We start from the raw sequence: 13,888 nt of genomic DNA on the forward strand, positions 1-13,888 counted from the left end.
TGTCCTCACTCTACCTTTACTCTATCTTCGGTTGAGTTTTGAGTTGTGTGTTGTGTGTAGTGCGACGCGGTGCTATCCAGCGCTGTGATGCGCCGTGGTGCGATTTATCACGCATTCGCCCAATTCTCTCAACTCACCTGAACTCCTCTTGTCCAACGTAATTGTTGACAAGTCTGGTGGTTCATTTTGTTTATTGTTTCCTCCTTTTGAGCGCTTTGCTCATTCCATATTCGCCTGCATCGTCTATCTATTTCCTTGGCATTTTTCTTATATGCTTTTCGAAGTCACTTGAGGATTCATCTTATTACCTACTCTCTCTTGCTCCTGGCTATCAATTACTCCCTCCTTTCCGCCTATAAAACCGCGCGACATTGGACACTATGGCTACAATGAAGAAAAGGTTACTGTTTACCATCTACTACTATTACTACTAACTGTGGCTTGGAACTCCCCTTCGGCTTCACTACATCTTCCTCTCCCACCCCCCACCGCCACTATCAAAGTTATGGCGACTGGGTCGGGTCTACCCAGTCTACCCAGTCTGGGCGAGGTATCTTGATGGATTTTTACCCAAACCCGCCTTTTCATTGGTACTTCTAGTTTCGGGCCGCCAGGGTACCGCTCGCATAGCCAAACAACCAGGGTCAATGAGCCTGCAGCCCGCCGCCACATTGCCAACCTCACTCTTCCCGAGCTTGCTTGCGCTGGCTGTACTTTACCTTTCATTCTTGCTACCACAAATTTTATATTTCACATCGCGCTGTGGTCACTGATATATCTTTTAACATTTTCTTTTTTTTTTGGGATGACTAGCTACTAACATTACTTAACATAGACCGCCGCACCTATCTAACATGAATCAACATTCCCCCACGTCGTCCTCCGGTCCAGAAGACGCTGCCGAAAACACTGCGGACGAGGAGGATTCTGAAGATTATTGCAAAGGTGGATATCACCCCGTCCAAATTGGCGAGAAATTCAAGGATGGAAAGTATACGGTTGTGCGAAAACTAGGATGGGGCCACTTTTCGACCGTCTGGCTCTCTCGAGACAACACGAATGGCAAGCACGTCGCATTAAAGGTCGTGCGATCCGCCAGTCACTACACGGAAACCGCTATCGATGAAATCAAATTGCTCCAGAGGATCGTACAAGCGAACCCTAACCACCCAGGCCGAAAGTACGTTGTTAGCCTGCTTGACTCGTTCGAACACAAGGGACCGAATGGGGTGCATGTATGCATGGTGTTCGAGGTTCTTGGGGAAAATCTTCTAGGATTGATCAAGAAGTGGCAGCATAGGGGCATTCCTCGCGATCTTGTCATGCAAATCACGAAGCAGGTCTTAATGGGCCTGGACTACCTGCATAGAGAATGCGGCATCATTCATACAGATCTCAAACCCGAGAACGTTCTGATAGAGATAGGCGACGTCGAGCAGGTGGTGAAGAAGGTGGTGAAGAACGAGAACTCGGACAAGGAAAATAACAGGAACGGAAGACGAAGAAGACGAACGTTGATCACTGGCAGTCAACCGTTGCCGTCACCTTTGAACGCGAACTTCAATCGCGACAACCTATTCCCATCGACCAAATCCCATAGCAGCCTCAATGCTATGTTACACGATGGTATGTACCTACATAAGCTTCCATCATCAGTATTTTCTTGCGCCTATAGGGGTCATCTTATTATGCTGCTTATCATGCCACTACCCTCCCCGCATGAGCGATATTCGGACCCCGCCAAATTTGCAATATCTCTTCATCCCTACTATTATATCTCTCTCTTTATACTTCGATATAGTATGCTGACGGGCTTTTCTATTTTTAGCAGCAACGTCAAGTTCGTCTACCAGCGATAAACAGGGACAGAGGGAAAAGACAGCGTGAGTTTAGCCCATAAATTTATTGTCGTAGTAGCTTACTAAATGCGCTTCACTCTATAGTGAGCTCCTTACCAAGGAAGTATCTGGAATTTCTCTCGATAAGTCCGCTACCGGCAGCACTGCGTCTACAAGCGAAAAAAGGAAGAGAAAGCGAAAGGGGCCAATTATCAACGTCAAGATTGCGGATTTGGGAAATGCCTGCTGGGTCTCTCACCACTTCACAAACGACATCCAGACAAGACAATATCGATCGCCAGAGGTTATTTTGGGCGCGAAATGGGGCGCGAGCACCGATGTTTGGAGTATGGCCGCGATGGTAAGTTGCCCCTTTCCCACCTATCACACTTGTCTTGTAGATTCTACGAGGGGAGAAAGGTCCGGGAGCTAATGGGTGCTTATTCAGGTATTCGAACTGATCACTGGCGATTACCTTTTCGATCCCCAGTCAGGAACCAAGTATGGCAAAGATGACGACCATATCGCACAGATTATCGAGCTTCTTGGCCCCTTCCCTAAGGAACTATGGAAGACTGGTCGCTGGTCCCAAGAGATATTCAATAAGAGAGGAGAATTGCGTAATATCCATCGCTTGCGGCATTGGGCGCTATCTGACGTCCTACGTGAAAAGTACCACTTTAAGGACTATAAGGATCTACCACCGAAGGAGCGGGAAGAGAAGGAGAAGGCTCGGAGGGAACGGGCCGAGGCCAAGGTCAAGGCTAAGATGGAAGCAAGGAAAAACGGTGAGGACGAGGACGCTGTAGAGGACCTCTTCCCGGAAGATGAACCCACCCTCGAGTACCAGCCTTCTGAGGTATCTGAATTCCTCCTGCCGATGCTCGAGCTACTACCGGAAAAACGTGCGAATGCTGGCGGCATGTCGAATCATCCGTGGTTAGATGACACGCCGGGTATGGAGGACATAAAAATAGAAGGACTCATACCTGGAGGCAAAGGCGAGGGCATTGAAGGCTGGGCCTGCGAGGTGAAGAAGCGGTAGAGTTTTTGGTTACATGTCGCTAGCTCTCGGTAATGGTTATAATGATTCTCGGGGTTCGTCCATAGGGCTACTCGTAAGAGAAAGACATGATCAGTCCTTCCTTTTTTATCGAGGAAAGAGAAAGAAAGAATCTAACATAGAACGGGCTTCGATCCAATGATTTACGACTCCCTTCGCAGGAGCAGAGGAGAGAAGAGAAGCAAAGAGAATTTGTAAAAAACGAGAGCAATAAAGTTCTAGGAGTAATGTGTTCGTTATAGTAGAACCCGGAACGTTCCCCTTTTCAGGGACTTCTTTTCCCCGACACCCTTTAACTGCTTGCTCTTTGTTACATTAGAATCACAGCACTGTAGGTAATGAATGTAATAAGTCGGTGGATTTGAGAGGATAAATGCACATGTCAACGTAAAATGTTATATCCAATATATTGTATTCTAGAGAAGAATATTCAAAGTAGTACAATATAAAGCAGCTACATAGGTCTGCTTATGTCAAATATTCAAGCTTATAGTTATAGAGCTGCAATCTCATTTTACAGCCGCGTGTCCGCGTTTGTCCTTGTCCCCTGAATAGGAAGTGAACAACTTAATATCTGTTAATGAAGAGATTTAGATAATTACTCCAACAAAATCTAAAGTTAGGTAGGTAGTTTATAGACTTATGTCCCCGACCTTTGGAATTATATATACTGCCTAGGTAGGTAACGAGTTGAAACTACATGCTGATGACAAGATGGTGTATGATAATACGAGCTCTTCTACGTCACATCACCTGCACTCGATACTTGTTTTCGGTACCAAGATGAGTAATAGACTGCTTGGCGGTTCCAACAAACAAGAAGGGAAATTTTAATAAAGTTATGGCGGGCATATTAACGACAATTATGAGCAACAAATGGCAGAGAGCGAATAAATGGCGAGCCAAGTCCGGTTTAAAGCCGCAACGGATGTCAGTCACATGCGGATAGGAGATGCCCAGTAAGTCAGAAACGACCCAGCTTGCATATGTATATCATAAACACGGCAATATTCGACGAAAATGATGGAGTTTTCATTCATCAAGTCCAGTGTGTACCAACCCCACAAAGCAGTGCAATACCACGCCCGGGTCGGGCTATCTGATGGTCTTAAACCTGGATGTCTTTTTACTAAGATAGAAGCCTAGGTACCTAAGCTACCTGTTACCAAGTATAGTAGAACTAGGTGTTCCTTTGGCGTGTTGATATAAAGAGACGTGTAAACCTAAACTCCAAGTACATGCACACATAATAGCATGCAAGAACCTCCGTCCGGCATAATTCCAATTTGACAAACTCTAGAAGGGTAATATAGTTGTACACCTTAGCCCTTCTTCTTCCCCTTCTGGGTCATCTTGCGGAACGCTTCAATTCCGCTGGCACCGATTGGTCGATAGTCCGGGGCGCGTGTGGGATCAAAAGTACTACGCGGGGCGATTGTGTACGTTGAGGGAAGGCCCGTAACCCGCGCACGACTTACATCTCTTACAGGAGCCAGCATGCGTGCACGCTCCTCCTCCGCAAGGCTTTGTGCAGTGTGGCGCTGGTTAAGCGTCAACTGACTGCTCGTGGCGACCTGTCGAAGCTTCGCCGCTCTATTTAGGGTGTTAGCAAGCAATCGTTTCGGAGGAGACGGGAAATATATCAGACGTACTGGTAATCAAAGTCTCGCGTCTCGATATGACGCTTCTTGTAGTCGTCAGTGCGCTTGAGGATAGGCCTACTCCACTCGCCTAACAGGCGCTCAGCCATGCGCTTGATACTAATCTCAGGTTTCTTGCTCTTCGTATAGAACAAGACAACCTTGCCGATGCCACTTGATCGCAGAGTCTCCTTCTCAATAGGGAGCCGCGTTAGAGCCTGGAAGATATCGCGCTGGATATTGTAGGCAGGTAATGAACCATCGTTAAGGGGTTCGAGGAAGAATTTTACGTGTTGTAGGAAGTTGGTATCCGGGTCGACAACCGCTGCTTGATTGGTGTTACGATTAAGCAGCGCCATCACCTCGGGGAGGAGCTTCAACTTGTGTAGAGCCGGTTGGCCTGCTTCGCGCGCCTGGTTGTCTGCCTGGCAGGCATTCTCCATGCGGACTTTAAGGTCTGCGATTCGCTCATCTAACTCATCTTCCAAATCCTAGAAAGATAGGTATTAGCAAATGTAATAATAAACCAGACTGTCCTTCCGTAACACATACCACTTCATCCTTCTTCTTTCGTCTGACACCCTTTGGCTTCGACTGATTTCTGGCAGCGCGCTCGATAGCTCGACGCCGTCTCTCTTCTGGGGTTAGATTCTCTTCATTTTCATGCTCCGATTCCTGCTCCGGAGCATCTGCTCCAGGAACCTTGCGGACACGTTTAGTATGTAGAATCTCGCCGTCTGCTCCGTCATTATCATCATCGCGTGATCGCTTCTTCGCGCGCCGTCCTTCCTTAGGTTTCTTCGTAGCTGTTCCCTTTCGCTTTCCAGCCTTTAGCGTACGTGCCGCGTCCTCGTCGATAACCTGGGGTTCAGGTCGTTTCTCGTCAACGCGAGCAGTAGCGGGGTCATAGTCGTCGAATTGATCCTCGTCAATGTCGGATAGGGCGTCTGAATCTTTATCTGAGTCGCCAGCACGGGCAATGTCATAGTCTCCTGATCCTTCACGAGTCTCGTCGTTTTCTTCCTCGTGGAGGCTTTGGGCAGGCGAGCCCGCGTCTGACATTTCGATTACTATGGTGGGGAAAGTTGGTAGAGGATTTTAAGGGCGAGAAAATAGGAGCGAACGAGATGAAAAGTTGCGAAGGCTATGATGGACTTTGTCGACTATCTGCGGTCCAATTGTTTGTAGAAGAACCAAGAAAAAGAAGGTACAAATGGGGAAGACTCTTTATAATCGGGGGAATTAAAATAGAATATAAAAAAGGTGATTGATAAACTAGTCGATAGCAGTTCCCCAACACGTAAGTGACAAATTGATGAAGTTGTTAAAAGGTCGGGAGTCGACGGGAATAATATTTCCAAACAGCAACTGTTTAATTCAAAAAGTATCAGAAACGGCAAACAGATTTAGGTACGGAAGGTAAGAGGCACGTACTGTGGTCCATGCATGGGTTACGTAAAGTACACTACCTATATGTATTTGTACCTACCTCTCATGCACAGTACTTAAAACCGTTCAATGTTGCTGATTACATAACGTAAAACACAAGTCAGCGGATCACACAAGTCAAAGGCCCAGCCGAAATATAACCGAAAATCAACGTTTTTGAAAATTCATAACTTTACGAATCTTTAATTAAAAGTTCTCAAATTTTAATATGTTTTATTTAACTATAAAACTAATACGAAAAGAATTTTTTTAATTTTTTTATTGCATTATAATAAAAGTTATAAAAGATATTAATATTTTCGGACCCACTTTTAAGTTTTTTATTTTTATTTAATTTAAAAAATTAAAATGAAATTTATAAAAAATACCATTATTATTATAATTTAAATAAATACCTAAATTTGAAAACCGATTTTTAATATGATTTTTTTTGAGTAAAGTGCACGGTTACGCACAGACGTATTTTGTATGTATTTTCGCTGGGCCTTTGACTTGTGTGGGCCGCTGACCTATGAAATACGTTAACATAGCGCATACATATTGAAATGGTCATTAATTTTTTGTTTACTTTATCGCTAATCGATCGTTGCCAACAGGAACTGCCCATTCTCATCAGCCTCAAAAAAAGGGATCTGCGAATCAACGACTACATTGGACGCTTCCTAAGAAATTTCTAATTGACTACCTAAGATTTCCTTCCAATACTACTTTATTTTTCCCTTCATACAATCAATTCCACTTTTGGTCGGAAAGCTACAGCGTGGTATCTTTTTTTTTGTCAATATTTACTCGACTGAGGCCGAATGGACCGGCGAACCTATGAATCTCCCATGGATTGGGAATACCAGAACAATGCTCCCGTAGACCCGTCAAGTCCGTTTGTACAGTCCACTAAGAGATTGCAAGCCAAAGGTATGTCGATCATCCACTATAGCCTCAGCCTTAGCTTCAGCTTCAGCTTCGCCCCCAGCGATAGAAATAGCTACGGCAACAATCGCCTAGAAGCATCGCAAACAAGCAGTCAAAGCTAATGTTTCGTGATTGATCTAGGTATCTTCGGCTCTTCGAGTCTCATCAACAACAAAAACAACTCTCACGCCACCTTCGGTCAGAATCCGTTCGAACGCACGCAAAGCACCCCATCTTCCCATAAAGCGCCGCCTCTCACGCCTCATCCACCGTCTATCTTCTCTACATCTACTCTCCAAAGAACAGCCACCGCGCCGCCCTTTCGAAATCCTGCCTTTACAACACCAAGGAAACCCATCGATTCTGATGCGCTATCCGAGTTCTCGCCTGCCGAATCCAGTCCTGCCGTTACTGACGTCTCCGACTATCCTGACACCCCTGAGAATGAACATTCATCTAATCTTGCGCATATGACTATTACACCCGCAAATATGAGTAAATTCAAAGCGCCATCACCAAAAAAGGCCTCCGGTAGAGGTGAGATAGCCAGGACTATCTTTGCTTCACGAGATAAGGTGCGCAAGAGGAAACGGTACAATGCCGATAGAGATGTCAGCGGATATCGTCTACCTTATCTCCAGCAGGATGAATGCGACGAGTCCGATTATGAGTCGGATGAGAGCACATTCCAGCCGAGCAAATCCCGCAAGGATCAAACAAACCGCAGCAAGGATGGGTGGTTCGGCGCCTTTCTAGCCACTGTTCAGCGGCACCCATATGCCCCAAGCATTCTTGGCTACTGGCTGACTTTCGCATTCAACCTATTCTGCGTATCGGCTACGTGTTGGGTTGGCTGGGCCGTCATCGACGGTTTGCGTCAGGACTTCTCTACCGAGAGACAAGCACTAAGGGCTGATATCCTTGCCGAGATTGATAAATGCTCAAGCGATTATCGGGAGAACAGATGCTTTCCGGTAGATAAACGGTTACCGGCCATGTATGAGCTATGTGACCAATGGTTCGCCTGCATGAACCAAAACCCGGATAACGTCAAGCAGGTATCAAGCAGCGCCAAGGAGATGGCCAAAATTCTCAACGAGATTGTGGAGACGATGTCGTACAAGACTATAGTAAGTTTATTTCATATATGATACACAGATGATGGTGATAACCGGCTAATTTGAAACTAGGCCTTGTTGCTTGTTCTGTTCACGATATTCGCATACAGCGGCAGGTCGCTATATAAGAGTGCTAACGCATTCACGGATATTCCCCAGTCTCATCCGCCGGCCCCATTCCCGTCACATCAAGCAGGTGATCAACACCTAAGGCCTCTCTCCCAGCAAGTATACTGGCAGGCAATACAACCTCAAACTCCACGACACACGAGTAATCGACACCTCTTAGTCAATGAAGAGACTCCCGACACGGACGAGGTGCCGAGATACGCGCTTCCACCCCCGGAGACGCCTATGTCACGGCGGAGTCCATCTAAAGGCGAGCGAGGTAGAAGCCCCACCAAGAGTAGAAGTCCAGTTAAGCGATATTGAGGCCAGGTAGGGAGTAATGTGTACTATAGTAAATAGAATGCTCGAACACGACCATGAACAGTTCTTGAGTTAACGACAACCCCCAAGAAGTCAATCGAACAGGGGTAATAGGAGTCGACCTATGACTCATAGCGAGTTCAGAGGACTTATAGCTTAATGGATCCGTAAAGTGTTGTAGCGAATTTCGAAGCCAACTATCTAATAGGTACCTAGCGGTACTCCTTGTAGCCTGTATATTACATTCCCCTGAACACATGCTTTTGGAAGCTTAATATACCAGCATAATTGTCCTAGGCATGGTTATCTGCTCCCTGGGTACTGATAAGACTAAGATATTGATTATCTAGGTACGCTTCTTAGTGATTGAAATGAAACACAGTTATAGGACACGAGGAGTTGATTATTTTGATTGTGAAAAGGAAAGTATTCTTACCTAGTGTACAATAATCACTAGGTACCTACCCATCTATCAGGCTTTATCTCCGTGCCTGCTGTATAAGGAATTTTGTATATGCAAGTATTCCCTAATTAAATCCAAACCCTTCCCAAGAAAGGCGTCCTTCCAACTAATTACAGCTCAACCCTTAGAGAATAAACAAGTACCACCCCCTAGAAGACTATGTCGGTCTAACAAGAGGATTTAATAATATCATCAAATTGCCAGGACATGAAAGTTGCATGGCTTGTTCTTTCGAGACTCGGAATCTTCGTAACTACTGCCTTAAGGGTTAGGCTCTTATAAGAATGTTAAGGTAATAGTACCGTTATGTCTTGTCCGTATGGGTTGATTTCTGAGAGAGCCGCTGTGGGTGGTCGTATTGTTGATATTTAGGGGTATAGCTTTAACGACCTGATGTAAGTAGGCACATATGTACCTTAGTCCTCGAGTCAAGTTGATAAGTGTTAAACACAAAGTTGTTTTTATACACTTTTTAAGTTTATTATAACTTCTGCTCCTTTGGACTCCTATCAACGTACCTATATCACAACTACTAGACTATGTTATGAGGACGAAGTATAAGCATAGGTAGTTAGCTAGTTATTGGTTCATCTCGATGCCCCTGTAACTGGAAAATTGCTAGGTTATGCGGTGATTGGCTAGAAGCCCATAATTTCGAATGTACATAGTCGGTCCTCGTAATGACTGACCACTTAAGAACATTTTGGAGATCTAAACATTAGACGGATTTCCTACGAAACTATGACGTATTTACGAATTGAATTAAGCTGTATTAGACATGAGATACTTAATCTTTTTAAGCCGAATATATGGACTTACACGGGAATGGCGTGATGCACGATTTACTGCTGGGATGCTTCCGTATGTCGCAGAAGAACGTCAAAAAAGGTGGCGCACCTACCAGGATAATTGTTAATAAAGGTGTGCCAGTTTTTTTGACGCCTTTCTGTCTACCTAGGTACCTAACATATGGGATTTTCAAAATCCCCTTTGCTATTTTTCCCCCCACCCGCTCTTCAGTTTACGTTCATGTAATTAACTACCTAAGATAGCAGAAATGTATAGGTAACGTACCTATTGTGAGTATGCATCAGGGCCTTTCCCGTTTCTATTACACAACAACTGTTGGGATCTGGGATGTACTAACACTGTACTCTATACCTAGGTACCGAGGTACCTAGGTAGGTATGTGCCTAACGTCAATACATGTGTCTACTACCTCCTATCAGAAGGAACCATATGTGTTAGGTACTTAGGTACCTACCTACTTCGCAAAAGCTGTCATCCTTGAAATCCTAAACTTAATTCTGAACATTTGCTTTTTTCTTTTACACATACAACAGTACATATATGGATAGAGATTATTCCCATGAGCTATTCTATCCGATCGAACACGGAGCATTTATATAGCGCAATATTGAATTGCCTCTCTCCTGCTCGTCCAATTTTAAAAACAACCCCAAAGTAGTTCGTATATTCGTTTGGATATTCGTTTGGATATTGTGAGAGAATCTCTTCGGATCGCACCCGTCGCTGTATCTCATATCCCAAAGCAGGTCGCACGCGCGACGCGCATCTTAGATTACCTATTCATCGTTATTATCTAGCTGGCAGGAGGTGTGTTTACGTGTGTCCCCGTCTCTCTGATCTGAGTATGCCCTCCTACTAGCCTTGAACCCGCTACGATGGAGGGGGATCCGGGTAGCGGACCATCCACCGGCCAGACGTCCTCTTCGTCCAAACCCACCCCGAAATATGAAGCCTCTGGCACTTCCGGAACTGGCAGTACTCCGAACGCGCAGCTGTCTAAACGGAGGAGGGGTCTCGGCGTTGTCACACCTAATGCCTGTACCGAGTGCCGGAAGAAGCGCGCTAAGTGCGACGGCCAAAAGCCGTGCGGTCGGTGCAAATCGCAGAAGGATGTCGAATGCATATACGAGATTCCCGTGCGACAATCCAAGGAAAATCTACGCCACGAAATCGAAGCACTGCGACGTCAACAGCGCCAAAGCGATTCGGTCTTCTCCGCTCTCGTCCGCCCCGATTTAGTTGAGGAGGTCTTGCAGAGACTGCGGCAAGGGCAGTCTGTCGAAGGGATATCGGAATGGTTAGGCGGTGGTGCTTCTTTAGCTTCTGCTGGACCCGGGTTCGCACGGCCAGGCGAAGCTAGGGGCGGAGTTAGTCTGCCTCCTCTTTCAACTTACAGCAGTACGCTCGCCGGTCCTGGAGGTTACAATACCATGGGAATAAGCCCTGCGACAGGCCAAGCGCATACTATGAGCCAGGATTTTGATCCAAATAGCCCTTGGAACTTCTCATCGCACAGTCAGACCGTGTCCACCCGTAGCGACTCTCATCCAGATATCATGCAGTGGACCACTGAGGCGCCCCCGCGGTCCCGTGTTGGCACGTGGCTCCAAGAGCAGTCGTCGACAGCGGAAGGACCCCGATACCGTGGAGTAGACCAAATCCTTGCGCCATTGGATTCTCCTGAAGAGAAAGTCCCACCCGGCACATGGACCACAGTCACCGGAGATAGTGGCTTGGTATCGCATCTTTTGGCGCTCTATTTCTGCTGGGAATACCCGACGTTTGCGTCTCTGAGCAAGGAGCATTTCATGAAAGACTTTATCAGTGGGAGGAATCGATATTGCTCGCCGATACTAGTGAACGCATTGCTAGCGCTCGGCTGCCGTTTCTCGACGCAACCGAATACGCGGGCAAATCCGAACGACCCGCGCACCGCGGGCGACCACTTCTTCAAGGAGTGTCTGAGACTTTTTTATCGGGAAAACGACCATCATAATTTGACCACTATTCAGGCCCTGGGGATAATGTCTATTCGGGAGGCGAGTTGCGGGAGAGATTCGGAATCCTGGTACTACGCGGGACAAAGCATACGGTTGGCCATCGAAATGGGACTCCACCACCTGCAGAACGATGGTGACGAGGATGAGATAGCCGTACAGGCTGCAACGTTTTGGGGTGCGTTTGCCTTAGACCAGTAAGCGTGTCACCGGTTGTCTCCAGTGCTCCAGCTGACGTATATAAAGTGCATGGTCCCTAGCGACCGGTTCTCTGCCGCAGTGTTCTTGCTTCCCGCATTTACCGCCAAAACCTGGTATTATTGATGACATAGAAGCTTCTCTGTGGGTCCCTTATACGGACGATGGTAAGTCATATGAACAGATACCTCTGCCAGGTTTTCTCGCGGTATAGGTGGTATCGGGCGTAGTCTAACCAATTGTATAGGCGCCCCTTTACAACGATCTTGCGAGCAGCCATCGAATGTAAGGTCTGTTTACAAATGCTTCTGCGAGCTTAGTGAGCTTGTTCATCAGTCGCTATATGTCCTACACTCTCCTGCCAAGCCCATTACAAGCAGAGACCTACTCAGTATTTATACGCAATACCTGAATTGGTATGATAGGATCCCCGAGGTTTTGCGATTAGGGCACAACTTTACGCCTGCGGTCCTTTTCGCCCAGTAAGTCATTCTATGCGCTTATGCTGTTTAATTTGACTCATTGGTCTATTAGTATGTATTATCACTTCGCCATTTTACTTCTTTTTCGGCCCCTCATCAAACTACGAATCATTGGTTCAAGCATACTTCCTCGCGATGTCTGTGCTCAAGCAGCAGATGCCATCCAAGGCCTACTTCGTTCATACTCCCAACTCTATACGCTTCGCCGTACACCGTCATTTGTACCGTATTTTGTACTTACATCCTCTATCATGTATCTTGCTGTAGGCGCCGAGGCTTCTAAGGCACCATCCACCTCGACAGTGAAACCTGAAGAGACCGAGACCGAGCATGGCCGTAAGCGATTGTCTTCTAGCAACAGAGATCAACTAGAACCGGCCTCGCGCTCGAGCACCACTGCGAAACTGAGCCCGAGGGTAGCTGAAGCTCTAAACCAAGGCATAGCACACTTAACTGAGATGGCACCATGCCATCATTTTGCTCACCAAGCACTGAACATTTTACAATTCCTTGCGAAAAAGTGGGGGATTGAGGTAGATATACCGCCTAGCACGGGCGTATCGGAGGAACCCGACAACTCGGTTCGACCGACGACTAGCAGCCTAAATTTCTTTGCACCTAACGTCAGCGAGAACGACTACCTTTGTTCTTGGACCAAACTAGATATGAGCGGTCCTGGAGGCGCACAAGGAAGGCACGGTTCACCCACGCCGCAAACACATTTCAACCGTGGGGAGAAAATGGAGGGCATCATAGAGGGTAGTCAAGATAAGGGAGCGTCTGAACAAGATCAAAACCCCAGTTTTAGACCTAGGGGCGGCACCGGACCGGTGGCGCATGCCACTCGAACCCTAGAGAATCCATTGTTTTGGCCATTTCCTATGCAGGGTCGTCCAATGCTACCAGAGGGTAAACAGCTCGAAGAAGCTGGATTTCGCCCTCTGTAGGTAGCTTAGCAGGGGAGATCTAATGCGACCTGGAAGCTGTTAGAAACATAAACAAGCTTCTGGGCTAGCTATATCACTTCAACTTACATGGCTGACCTCTAGGGTAAGATGTGTTTGCGATAGATACACCTGATATCACCAACATTTGGACATCGAGCCCCAAGTCTCTAGGTATGCCGGCCTAGAGACAGTGGCATTCAAGCCTTACTGAATAGGAGCATATGGTATATGCTTAGTTAGACGCCATCGACAGTTGAGCGGAGGAAAGGAGGATATTTCGCGGTACGATAAGGACTTTAAGATTTGACGTGACAGGGTTGGTAAAAGTTTATGATGATGACAATGATGGAGAAGGTTTAAGACGCAAGTAGATGATACCCCTAAGATACGAACGCGCTTGTCTTAAGCCTAACCTTAGGAAATGAGCTCGTAGCTCGGGAACCCCTCTCTAGATCGTGTTTAGATAGGTGACGATGAATTAGTTCTTAGAACAACCAAAAAGGCATTAATCGAAAGTTATGTCGTAAACCCCTATCTTAACTGTT

At 46.4% G+C, this 13,888-nt stretch overlaps 4 protein-coding genes across 4 annotated transcripts; 3 read left to right on the forward strand and 1 right to left on the reverse strand.

Moving 5' to 3' along the window:
• Positions 1 to 854: 854 nt before the first annotated feature.
• F4817DRAFT_352474 (kinase-like domain-containing protein) lies at positions 855 to 3,381 on the forward strand (the record flags this gene model as incomplete). The annotated part of the gene is made up of 4 exons (XM_049305239.1): positions 855 to 1,626; positions 1,829 to 1,883; positions 1,944 to 2,199; positions 2,287 to 3,381. 4 exons carry the CDS (start codon positions 855 to 857, stop codon positions 2,881 to 2,883), a joined length of 1,680 nt encoding a protein of 559 aa, XP_049154274.1. The 3' UTR covers positions 2,884 to 3,381.
• A 494-nt stretch (positions 3,382 to 3,875) lies between these two features.
• On the reverse strand, positions 3,876 to 5,983 carry F4817DRAFT_352475 (uncharacterized protein). Its single transcript, XM_049305240.1, has 3 exons — positions 5,094 to 5,983; positions 4,554 to 5,032; positions 3,876 to 4,494 (listed from the first exon to the last, which is right to left on the reverse strand). Exons 1-3 carry the CDS (start codon positions 5,601 to 5,603, stop codon positions 4,224 to 4,226), a joined length of 1,260 nt encoding a protein of 419 aa, XP_049154275.1. The 5' UTR covers positions 5,604 to 5,983; the 3' UTR covers positions 3,876 to 4,223.
• Positions 5,984 to 6,793: 810 nt separating this feature from the next.
• F4817DRAFT_362140 (Di-sulfide bridge nucleocytoplasmic transport domain-containing protein) lies at positions 6,794 to 8,449 on the forward strand (the record flags this gene model as incomplete). Its single annotated transcript, XM_049306487.1, has 3 exons — positions 6,794 to 6,902; positions 7,041 to 8,029; positions 8,090 to 8,449. The coding sequence occupies 3 exons, from the start codon at positions 6,794 to 6,796 to the stop codon at positions 8,447 to 8,449; spliced, it is 1,458 nt and encodes a 485-aa protein (XP_049154276.1).
• A 1,744-nt stretch (positions 8,450 to 10,193) lies between these two features.
• Positions 10,194 to 13,877, forward strand: F4817DRAFT_352480 (nitrogen assimilation transcription factor nirA). The gene is made up of 4 exons (XM_049305241.1): positions 10,194 to 11,913; positions 11,963 to 12,081; positions 12,162 to 12,396; positions 12,449 to 13,877. The coding sequence occupies exons 1-4, from the start codon at positions 10,595 to 10,597 to the stop codon at positions 13,341 to 13,343; spliced, it is 2,568 nt and encodes an 855-aa protein (XP_049154277.1). The 5' UTR covers positions 10,194 to 10,594; the 3' UTR covers positions 13,344 to 13,877.
• The last annotated feature ends 11 nt before the right edge of the window (positions 13,878 to 13,888 follow it).

This window comes from Daldinia loculata (genome assembly GCF_022478755.1).
Source record: "Daldinia loculata strain CBS 113971 unplaced genomic scaffold F4817scaffold_85, whole genome shotgun sequence".
Classification (NCBI taxonomy): domain Eukaryota; kingdom Fungi; phylum Ascomycota; class Sordariomycetes; order Xylariales; family Hypoxylaceae; genus Daldinia; species Daldinia loculata.

What these genes read in the sequence shown, in the direction of transcription:
- F4817DRAFT_352480 (XM_049305241.1), top strand. Translation starts at nt 10,595, where the DNA reads ATGGAGGGGGATCCGGGTAGCGGACCATCCACCGGCCAGACGTCCTCT. An exon ending in GGTGCGTTTGCCTTAGACCA is followed by an intron (nt 11,914 to 11,962) that starts GTAAGCGTGTCA and finishes ACGTATATAAAG; the next exon opens with TGCATGGTCCCTAGCGACCG. An exon ending in GGTCCCTTATACGGACGATG is followed by an intron (nt 12,082 to 12,161) that starts GTAAGTCATATG and finishes CCAATTGTATAG; the next exon opens with GCGCCCCTTTACAACGATCT.
- F4817DRAFT_352475 (XM_049305240.1), bottom strand. Translation starts at nt 5,603, where the DNA reads ATGTCAGACGCGGGCTCGCCTGCCCAAAGCCTCCACGAGGAAGAAAAC. An exon ending in GAAAGAAGAAGGATGAAGTG is followed by an intron (nt 5,033 to 5,093) that starts GTATGTGTTACG and finishes CTATCTTTCTAG; the next exon opens with GATTTGGAAGATGAGTTAGA. An exon ending in ACGCGAGACTTTGATTACCA is followed by an intron (nt 4,495 to 4,553) that starts GTACGTCTGATA and finishes CACCCTAAATAG; the next exon opens with AGCGGCGAAGCTTCGACAGG.